The following is a 12,123-nucleotide window of genomic DNA, read 5'->3' as shown; positions in this document are numbered from 1 at the left end:
GCCAACAAGTCCAGACATCCCTAAAAACATTATTGCATCGCCGTTAATCTTGGGAGTATTTTTTTAATCCAAAGCAAGAGATCACAATAAATTTTCACTAGGATATTTTAAGGAAGATGTAACTATGTTGCAGGCGCCCCAGCAAACCATGCGCTCATGGCACACTATCAGCAACCACAGTTTTAGATCACACTTTTAACAAGGAACAAACAATTGTACAGGCAATCGATGTTTTTCAGATCCCCGCTCCACAGTCACACCTCGTTTAATCAACAGAATTGTTTTCTATGAAAACAATCTCCGGGCTGTACAGCTACACTCAGTGTCTCCGAAAGAACCACTCGGCTGGCTTCCACACAGATTTGATTGTTGCACACAAAAGAAAAAGAAAGGTAGCCAGCCCTCCACAGCCATGATTGAATTATTCAGTTTGGCAAAGATTTGGCAGCAATTGTGTGGAGTGTTGCCTTGGAGTGCGACAGCAAAACAGCATCTTCTTGTTTCCTGCATCACTGCACAGCTCATGCATAAATGGCTATTGCTTAGATAGTCAATATCGCTTTGGGACAACTTCACATCACACCCTAAACATGCCTGCTGCTTAGTAAATTGACTTATACCTTCCCACAGCAGCCCAGGACATTAAAGGCTTTGGATTTTAGGCACTAATATGAATAGAGTTAAGGGTTTTTAAAGGGGAACTAAACTAGAGCAGATGGTGACATAACTATAGACATACACACTAAAATTGCTTTCATCGAAATTATCTAAATATGTACACAGAGAAAAAAGATGTAAGCAATATTTCACAACTGTATATACTATAAAATATCCACAGCGATGCTGATCTTACTAAATGCATATTGCTCCAAAAGGATAATTTGAGACAGCAAATGCAGTAATCACTTGGCTCAAACAATCTGAAATCTCAAACAGCCACTTTATACCGTCTGCAGCAGAAGACAGCAATCTCAGTGGAGAATGTCAGCGACTTGCAAAATCAATGTAAGAAATGCATGTTTTTTTGGTCGCCTCTATATTTTGCCATGTTATCCACATTAATAACGGATATGTTGGGGTTTTATGTTTCAGGCAGGGGACTGATAACAGAGAGGTACTGATTGCACTGATTGCATTCTCAAGGTTGGCGAAAGTCACTGGGCTGGAGCTGCACACTTTGTCTAAAATAACAAACCTCACATGTGGTTTCTGATTAATCTTGAGGGGTCATTATTCTTAACTAATTATAAACATGCCTTCTTGATTATTGCTTGGTGTGTCAAACTCTTAACATGGAGAAACTATAATGGTTTATCCAAGGGTTCATGAACTTTTCCACATTTTGCCACGTTGCAACCACACGCATCAATGCACATTGTAGGGATTTTAGGTGATCAACACAAAGTGTCACAGACTGGTCAAGTAGAAGGAAACTGATCCATGGTTTATACATTTTTTTATTAATAAAAATCTGAAAAGTGTCCCGTGAATTTGTATTCAACTCTGTTTTGCTCTGTTACTACTGAATAAATTCCTGTGCAACAAACTGCATTCAGAAGTCACCTAAATAGAAACTACTGTCCACCTATGTGGAGGCCTCAGAGGGCTTTAGAGAACTTTGATGAACAAACAGCATCATTCAAACCAAGGAACACAATAGCAAGATCGGGGATAAACATGTGGAAAAGTTTAAAGCAGGATTAGGGTATAATAAAATATTCCAAGATTTATATATTCCACAGAACATTGTTTAATACATTCCCTCAAATTTGAAACAGGATTGCGCAAATGCTTTAAACTTTAAAGACATACCCAAAATGGCAGTCAGGGCAAAGACAGCAGTAATCAGAGAAGTAACTAAGGAGGCATGTTAACCCTGGAAGAATTGTAGAGATGCTCAGCTCAGACCGGAGACTCTGTTGAACTATCAGTCATGCACTCCAATAATAAAACTGTGCCTTCAATACACCACATTCACCAAATTCACACTGAAACATGGTGGCGGCACCATTATGCTGTCGGAATGGTTGTCTTCAGAAATTAAGGGAAGCTGGTTAGTTAATGCAAAGATTATGTGAGCTAATCGTAAATTTTCTTTGTAGTTGGAAATCCCTTTTTTTAGATTGCCAGGTAGTAAAATAAGTATACCACGTGATGTTGATATTCCAACCAGGAAAGTTGGAACTCAGTCAGAAACACTAAGTAGTGCACCTATAGAAATTACAGACGGTTGATGATATAAACTATAAACTAGGTACTTAGAAAATACTAGAGACTGGGGCAAAGTTTCACTTTCTAGCAAGAAAACAGCCCTAAACATACAGCCAAGAGCTACAATGAAAAGGCTTAGATCAAAGCCTTTTTGACATTGCTGTTTCCAGACACTCTCCATCCAGTCTGACTGACCTTTAGCTAGTTTGCAAAAAAGAATTAAGAAACATTTCACTCTCCAGATGTGCTAAGCTCTGACTGCCATGCTCCAAAAAGATTTATCTGTAACTGTAGCAAAAGACGGTTTTAAAACGTAATAACTCAGAGGCATGCCACTTTGTATCAGTCAATCACACAAAATCTCAATAAAATGCATCACAGTTTGAAGTTTTAACTTGACAAAGAATTTAAAAAAAATACAAACAGAAGCACAACAAAAAGACTTAGAAAATGAAAAAAAAAGACTATAAGAACATATGGACAGTCTCATTCACATAAACAGAATACATAGATTCATGCGTGTCTGTGTAAACTCATGTGTGTTAGCCTGTGTGCGGCAGTGTTATCATTGTATTATATGTAATCACATATAACCAGCCTCCTGGCCTGTTGGGTGAAATTGAATAATGTGTCCTCATAAATCATGAATCAATAAGTGTCAACAAAGAAACTCTGGAAGCAGTTGCCTCACAGAAATGCTTCAGTAAAATGATGAGACAACTTCACCGTGTTGTCTTATACGTTTTAAAATCAATGTGCCCACTTATAAGGTGCCACAGCCTAAACCTGACCAGCAGTTTCTGCTTTAACCATGCTCCTTTTTTCCTTCACTGCTTCAATTATTTCATTTTATCTTCAGCATAGAATCATCAGCTAAAATGCACAACTATTTCTAGTTGTTAATGTTTTTATCTAGTTATTAATGTACTTTATTTGAGTCTATTTTTTTGTATTTATATCTTTTCTAAAACAGTCTCATTATAGCTGGGAATAAAACTGAGAAATGAACCATTCATTTGTGCAACAGTGCTACCTTTAGATCTTTTTAATTTCTTTAGGTAAAGGTGATGCATTTAGCATGTTGTAGTTTATCTATTATTAGAAATGTGACATTTATGCTCCTTTTTTACCTGAACACTCTTTTTATTTCAGCACCATTTTTTTCCTTAAATCACCAAGGACACGTTTCCCGAGGGAACTGATTAGCTCTCCTTCTCTCTCGGTTTTCAAAATGTGAAGTAACTTTGATAAGCAATTAAATACTTTCTGTTGTCAGGCTTTGTTTTATGCCTTTCAAGTCAGTATTTTTGGATCAAATCTGCATAAACACTGCTCCGCGGGATATTTGAGGGGTGCTTATTGTACCTTCTCGCATCAATCTCTCTTAGATGTTTAAAGCTTCGCATTGGTGCACCGCTGTACATCATAATAGGAAAGGTATCATTATCAAATGATCATTTTCAGCTTTTTCGTGAAGGGAAGAAAAATAACAGTAACAATAAACAATGTTGATCCGATTTTTCATCATTTCTTTCCTCCATCCGTGTACTTCAAAGGAGGTGTTCTCACTGCATTTACATAGCTTTTTATCTGTAATCTGTTCCTAATTAGTGATGTATATCTAGAACTTTATTTCTTCATTTCATTTTCCTCCTTGAGTGCAGCATTGCCTCACCACAGAGGACTGCATGGTTATCATTCTGTGGCTGAAATGAGCCTGTTAATTGTCTTCTCTTACTGTACATAGCATCCATTAATGGTGTCCAAAACAAGCGCAGTAACATTTACCTCCAGACGCCACAAGCTGTCTGAACAACTGCTGTAAACCTAACGGTATGTAAGGGCAATGCGAGGCAGGTTGTTCCCTTAAGTGTTTGAGTTCTCACAAAGCAGACGCAGCAGCTATATTGTGCAGACAACAAAACTGAGTGATGCACACTAACACACTTGCATCTCAATGAATTAGAGTAACATTCAAAAGCTCCTTTTTGGAGTATTTCATGTTAAAAAGGAAAACTCATTTAGTACACATATTCTGGACACATGGATTGATATGCTTCAAGTGAGTATCCCTGATAATTGGGATGATTATGGCTTAGAGCTAATGACAACCCAACATTTGGTTTCTCAGATAGTACTAATATTGCATTAGACCAATAAAAAAGGATTTTAATCACAGAACAGTTGGTTTGCTGAAAAGTATGCCTGTGTACTGCATAGTACACATACGCAATTCCTATTTGGGGCTTTTTTTTTTGCATGAAATACTGCATCAATGCAATGTGGCAGGGGGGTGGGGGTGGGGCTCCATCTGTGGCTCTGTTAAGGTGTTAAGGAAGTCCACCTTACTTTAATAGCAGCCTTCAGCTTGACTAGATTATTGGATCTGTGGGCTCTCATCTTCCTCTTAAGAATACCCCAAAGATTCTCCACTGGGTTTAGGCCAAATGAGCTGATACCTTAGCCATTAAACCAGATCTTAATAGTTTAGCAGTGTTGGAAGGTATGCCAAGTGCTTTGTTTCACAATGCTCTCAAGGCTGCAGTTAGCAATGTAAACACACTTTTTCCTTCCACTAAATTTTTATTAATTTGCTTTGATTCCGAGTTTCTTTTTATTAGATTGACCTTTGGAGGCTTACGCTCTTCGTGGAGGGTCTCAGTTATTGTCTGCTGGACCACTGATGAGTCAGCAGTCTTACCCATAATAGTGTCTGCCATAACATAACATTTCTGTATTAAGAATCCATTGTTATTGGTCAAATATATTCACATTTTCTGAGGAACTAAATTTCGGCTTTTCATTAGCTTTAAGCATGATTCATCAAAATCAACTGAAACAAACAATAAACAAAACGAAATCTAACTACGTGTAATGCATATATATATATATATATATATATATATATATATATATATATATATATATATATATATATATATATATATATATATATATATATATCAGAGTTTCCCTTTAAGTGTATTACAAAAATTGGTTAACTGTATTTTAATTTCATATGTAACCATATCAAATACCAAGAACAGTAAGTAAAAAGAGTCATCAAATATTCAATACAATGCAAAAGACTTTAATAAATTTCAGAAGCTCACACATACATAAACATTGACAGTATTCTCCACACAGGCAAATAAAAATCAATTACAAAGATCATGTAAGGTGCATATTTTACTTCACATTAAAAAAAGTGAGGTTTTCTGTCTCCCTTGTATATATATATATATATATATATATATATATATATATATATATATATATATATATAACCATTTCCCCCAATGATCAGGTAAACCTAATTATTACACAGTGCTAAAAAGCTGTGTGTAGTGTATACTGTGGCTCCTACGCAGCAGTGAATACATTTGATACCATAATTGCAAGAACATATCTTCCTTAAATAATAACAGCCTGCCTCACAGATAGAGGCAACACACATAAAATTAAAAGCTTTAAAATAGGCATAGTCTGTACAACCATGACAAAGCAAGACCGGGACGAGATCCGAAATGGACTTCTGCTCTGTGAAGTAATATAATTTACCTATTTACAGCCGCTCACACAAGGGGAAAAAGCCTGTGCTCCTGTTCTTTCTGTACATTTCTGAGTGCATACACAGTCGTTGTCTATATTAATGATTCTAATTTTGTGGTCATGTGCATGTACTGAAGGCGTCTGTTAGGCCTTAGCTAACAAATAAGTCTAGCTTTTAATGTAACAGGAATATTGAACACCGATGCACCTAATCAATTACTCTGTTTACAATATAGGGTTTTCTACTCAGAACATTTCTTCATGATTTGAAAGTAAAGGAAAAAAAAAAAACATATGCTAGAACAAAAGCCAATATTGTTAATTTTATTTTCTTAAACCTAAATGTTCTGCTTTGTTTTGAAGAGAAGCCTTGGTTGCATTTTCATAATCAGGGCGCATAAACTCCCTTTACCATGGGCTCAAACAAAACCACTGCCCAAGGATTATTATTTTCCTTATTTTTTTAAACCATCTGGAGTCATTTAAATGTGGTTCTCATGGGTAAATCACTTCTGATTTAGGAGTAGAAAGCGACACACAAAAGGTTAGGCTTAGCACGCTTCAAATCTGCCCTACATAAACAGCTTTTGATTATGACCCGAGCAGTTAGTCCCTTGTGATTGTGGCTTAGCTCAAAGTATTAAACTTGTCCTACCATTTCTTCCAGTGTAATAACAGCTTGCTGATCTTTAGCACAGTTGTATTAGAAAAAAAGGAATGCGGTTGTTTTGTGGGGTCAAGTGAACGTCTGTTACATCAGCCTCACTTGTTGCTCAGTGGCATCAAAAGTGGAACGGAAAGAGGCAAAAGGGTGAAATAACAAAACATAACTGGGCTTAGACCTAATGTAAACCAGCAGGTGGAAGGCCCTTGCAGCATAAATACATTAAAAGTCATAATTAATCCAAAAAAACATAGCAGGTAAGAAAATAAAATGGCCACCAGGCAGTTTTTTTTTTTTTAAAAACAAGGCAAAGAAATGCAGTCAATAAATATAAACACCATCAACTTTGTGAAAGATATACATACATACATATCAACATACTTTACACATACTGACTGAATTTGACAGCTATTGTACAGATTGGTTGCTTGAGAGACATTTTCAGGGGAAAAGTTCAAGTTAAATCATCTTCACTCGCGTAGGTAAAATGTAACACAGAACTCAAAGCATTGTAGCTTTCCAACAGATTCACAAGAGGAGCTTTGTCAAGTTTTAGAGAAGCACAGCTCCTTTTTTCTAAGATACCCCACCCACCCCCTTTCCCCCACTTCCAAATTCATCTTTGAAACTCAATTGAATGAAGAGGTGCAGTTTGAGGCTGTAGAGACAGTAAAGTACTTGTTTCACCTCTTCAGTTCTTCCTTCTTTGCCCTCTCTCCCTCTTTTCTCCCTTTCTCTCTCTCTCTCTCTAGGAAGTGGGAGCTAGAGATTGATTTTAATCCTGTGGGAGCGAGCTGTACCTGTGCCACAGAGTGTGCCATAGTGTGGTGGTTTCAGTGCCATCTCCTGAAATATAGAGAGACAGACAGATATAGGGAGATTGTAGTTACAATGTCAATGAGCTCCGAGCAACCTAAGCTGTAGCCTTATCGGTGAAAGGCTAAATTGAACACTGAATGAGGAAAAAAAAAACATCTCTGAAAAGAGAGTGGAGAAAAAGAAACAGGCGTTCTTCAAGGTACTGCTGGCAATCAACTCATTATCATGTCAGGTTGCCTTGAAGAATGCCCCAGGTGTCACACGTTTGTGTATTTTCCTGTACTTATCAGAGCATGCAATCTTATCCAATTGTCACTCCCAATTTGTCTTTTTTGTCTCCCACCACACTAGCGCAGCACTCTCCATTTCCCCTAAAACAAACATTTGATTCAATTTAGGCCCACTGTTTCGCTCGGACCCTTGCCAGTGGGTCCTCTGATATGTACAGAATATGACATTGTGGAGTTCCTCTGAAAGTTAGCAACACATCTGCAGTCGTTTGGAAATGGGATCAGTCTGGCCTGATAGTGCTTACAATAGATAGACATAATAATGATAGATCCAGTTATTCAGCAGACAGGCCATAAGCAAAAACGATCAACTAAAACAATATTAATGATAACAACAGACATATGCTGGGGATTCCTAAAGTAAGATAAACCTGACTGGAAATATCACAGTTCTACTGTATTATAGTGTTTACAAAAATAATCCTGACCAAAAATGTACTGTACATTATGTTTTTTGGGTGGTGCTCCTTTAGATTCCAAAGTATTACTGATTAACCTCAATCAGTAATGGTTTGAGGTTTTCCATGAGTGGTGTACCTTTCTTTAAGCCAGCTGACCTGCAGTCCACAGCAAAATATGAGGAAGAGGTGTCTATGTTGTTATTAATCTCCGTACAACCTCGCAACACTAATTCTGATTGCTGTGCACCGCAGGACGTCTGGATGAATAAGTCTGCTACACAGTTCCCCTAATTACAAGAAAAACAAATCTGGGTGTTTGTAAACATTTCCAGTTGCAGAAAACTAAAATCATCCATGGTGTGAAAACTATTAACTAATAGGTGGATAGTTTAGAAGTTCTGTAAAGTTATTACAGGTGGAAGTTACGTTACCTGTAAAAGACAGGTGTCATATCAGTGAATTAGTAAAAAAAGTGAGTACATCCTCAGGGTGGAAAGCTAACAGCTAGTCAGACAACAATTTAACTCAAACTGAAAATGTTAATTTCCACTGGATCCAATTTTAACAAGTATTAAACCATCTACATTTTCCCAAGAGAGATTCGAGTTTGTTGCCGTTTTCTCCTCTGAACAACGCCTATATTACGAGGCAAAAGTTAGACTGTTTGGCGGGGTCTACCTGATCTGCTTGATGTTAGTCCACCAGGATAATTTCCAAACAACTACAATAATTGGACAAGTGCATGAATGTGCTTTTGATGCCATTGCACAAATGATAGCCTGACACAAAATCACAGACTTTACTCCACTGGCATTCTTAGAGCGGACTAAAAAGTCACAGCTGATCAGGCAGGCTGATACAGCTGGCAGCATCAACCAGCATGGATTTAGCTAAGTAAAACCAAAGTTGTTCGGCTGAAAAACTAAATAGCCATCATTTTTGAAAATGTAGATGTTTAATATACACTAATGAAATGTTATATCCTGCAGACATGAACATGTTCAGTGAGACTGGAGGGGCTGTCTGGCGAGTTGTTAGCTTCCCACCTCTTAGGATTTATTTTCTAAAAATGACATCCGTCTACTACAGATAACTTCACAGAAACTCACTTCAACAAATTCACATTATCGTTTCATGGTAACTGTTTTAAAACGAGAGTTCGCTTTAGAGATTACTGTAACTATAACAATAAATATGATCATCAGGTCTATTTTACTTGTATTTGAAATAAAAACAATTAAATTATATACATTTAGTTTTGCATGTTTGTGTGGACACCCTAACGTGATGAAACCACGCTATTTTCACTCAAGGCAATTATACTGTGAGAATGTGATCTGAACCCGTGAATAGATAACAAGACACACACACACACAAATCGTAGTCATTCTCTATGATGTTAAGTTAATATAATATTCATTCATCCATTCCCTTTAAATTCTATTTTCCAAAGATAACAAAACAATAAATGCAACAGAGAAGAACAGGTAAAATAACAAGCCTATTTGTTTAAGGTAACTTGTGCATGTGGACTAAGCAACAACAAAATCTTTTTCGGAGCTTTGCCACAGGAGGTTTGAAATATGAAACAGGACTCTTCAGCAAATGAATTCATTAACCCTTTTCCTTCTGTATATTAAATGTGCTGTCTGAAATCACTGAAGAAGGGTAGTAGTTATTTGATCTGCCCCCGCTAAAGCACATGCTCTAACAAGAGCTCCTCATCACTGAAGGCAGATTGACCTCTAATATCAAAGGGGTAGGGGTTAAAAGAAAAAGATGAAACTGTGAGAAGAAGGGAGGGAAAGGAGGAGGCTGGCATTTGCAAATCCAGCACTTGCTGTATAATGAAGCCATATGGTGGCACAAATCTGTAGTCTCTGAAGTATTTTTACAAGCTTTCCTCCTTATCAGCTACATCTGTAAGTCCCCGAAAACATTTTAGTGACCTTCAACCATAATTATCTCCTGTGTTCCCTCCTGATTGTTATTCCATTGGTGAGGCTTTTCACTTGTCGTTGCATTATTATTTTTGTCTCTAGCTTTTGGGTGGGAAGTCACTAAAGCATTGTCTGTCACTTTGATAAAGCAAAAGGAAGAAACTCAACAACCTGCCTATGATCTGTGCCTTTGTAGCTGCGGCATGACGTCGTGCTGATGAGAGACAGAACTTAAAGAACAAATGGTGCTTTTTGTTTTCAGAACTGCACTCGAAAATAATCTTGACAAATACCAAGAGTGCTCACTTATTCTTTTTGTTTTATCTGATAAAAGTGAGAGCCACACCTTTAGAAGAAAGCGCCCGTTTTCCAGTATTTGTTTCTAGTCTTGCAAAATTGAGTTTTCTTTAAAGAAGCACAGAGATTTAATCAAAGCGAGATGAAAATGTAATTGGGCCTCAGCAAACCAGGGCTGCTGGTCATCTACCTCACATCTCTAGAGCACGACTTGCCCAAGGATAGTTTTTGGCATCCCAGATAATCTTAAAGGACGCCTGCCTTTTTTTCCTCATCCCTATCAGCCTTATTCGCAAACCAATTACAGTGATTTTAATCATACTGTATTACAAGTGATTAACCCTTTAGTGCATTTAATTAACCTTTGCAGCCACTGATTCTCATTGGGCATAGCTCCATGCTATTTTTTTCTGTGACATGGGCTTTAAATAAGCACACTTTCAACTTGTGGGAAATGTAACGTCTAAAGTGGGAGGAATCGCTTGGCAGTTGCTTAAGGGGACACGAAAATTAGAGTGTGCATGTTGTCTTTGTATCCCCATTAAGAGATGGCTGCTGTTGAGCCGAACCACTGGGAGCACTTTTTTTTTTTCAGATACATTATTCAATTGCTGGGACCCCATGTGACATCGGAATATGAAACGATTGTAAACATAAAACCCATCTTCAGTCGAGGAAATAAATACCTTAGAAATAATGAGATATAAACACAGCCTGAAGATTTGGAAGAATGTTTACTAATCAAATATTCATGGTTTTTAAATTATCTGCTCAAAAATACACCACTGTGATCAGCAACACAAGTGAAAATCAATTTAAATCTGTGATGAATAAAATACATGAGGGATAATAATTTTGAATTGTTAGATGCAAACTGAATATTTCTGCATATTATCTGGCAGTCATTACAAGTAAGAGGGGGAAATCATTCTGGCAAGTTGTCAGTGTGTCCTATAAAGACATAATGGATTAAATCTTCAGCACCAGGGGCATGTAGTAGGCTTATGCGTCATGCGGTGTGGCAGGGCATAGCTTTTGACTGGGGTATCAAATAAAAGGTGGATGAAGCGGAATGACTATCAGCTCTGTGTGGGTGTCTTCATAAATTAGCCTAAGCACTACACTTTAAAGGATCAACAGTCATTTACGACGATGCTATGAAGGATTTTAAAGCCTGCTACTTGTCACACAAAATATGCTGCGAGGCGAACACAAAAAGGCATAAGACCACGAATGAAGAAAACAATAAGGAAAATGATGGTGTAGACACAGACAAAAGAGAGCACCTAATGAAAAAAAAAGCATCAAAACAATATTGATGCAACATCATGAAATTTTGCCAGAAATGCATGAGTGGCAGTTATGATTACTATGATCAAATCTGCAACAGAAAGAAAAGCCGCTGCAAGTAAGTAACGATCAAATTGTTAAAAAAAGTAAAACACAAGAAAACTGTTGAAAAAGCCAACTAAGTTGATCGAACGTTTGAGACTGAAGCAAAACTGAATAGTGTTCATGCCAGCGGGAATGAATTGCTTCTCTGTGCTCACGCTAGTCGGCCCTGTTTAATTCAATTATGCCACTGATGGCAGGTCAAATACTTAGTCATTAGAGACATAACAACGGCTTTTTTCAATGTCATGTCAAACGCTCACTAAAATACATCAAAGTGGCAAGACATCTTTGGTAAGATTAGTCATCATCCAGATTGGCCAATTTAAAGAATGCAAAGAATGTGTATCTGCATATGCCATTTATAACAATAATTGGGGTCATTAAAGTGGAACATTTATGGGCTTAATGCAGAGTTGGCCAGGCAGGCGTTTTTATGGACTATTGCACCCTTGGTGGTTAAGTATATTGGTCCCCAGTCTCCGCATCACCTTGATCTTCATGACCCGCTCCCCTGTCCCGAGCAGTACTCACTCTTACAAACAGCACTGGGCTCA

At 37.5% G+C, this 12,123-nt stretch overlaps 1 protein-coding gene across 7 annotated transcripts in view; it reads right to left on the bottom strand.

The window, feature by feature from the left end:
* Window positions 1–12,123, bottom strand: part of pcdh11 (protocadherin 11) — a 202,984-nt gene that overhangs the window by 171,821 nt on the left and 19,040 nt on the right. The window contains exon 4 of one of the 7 annotated variants that reach the window (XM_036127614.1): window positions 5,287–7,273. The exons of the other annotated variants lie outside the window; for them this stretch is intronic. Coding sequence (XP_035983507.1) covers window positions 7,190–7,273 — 84 coding nt within the window. The 3' untranslated portion in view covers window positions 5,287–7,189. Of the gene's footprint in view, window positions 1–5,286; window positions 7,274–12,123 lie in introns of those variants that run through there. 7 annotated transcript variants of the gene reach the window in all.

This window comes from Fundulus heteroclitus, chromosome 23 (genome assembly GCF_011125445.2).
Source record: "Fundulus heteroclitus isolate FHET01 chromosome 23, MU-UCD_Fhet_4.1, whole genome shotgun sequence".
In the NCBI taxonomy this organism is placed as follows: domain Eukaryota; kingdom Metazoa; phylum Chordata; class Actinopteri; order Cyprinodontiformes; family Fundulidae; genus Fundulus; species Fundulus heteroclitus.
Note: the sequence above shows the minus strand (reverse complement) of the source record. Positions and strands in the feature narration are given on the sequence as shown.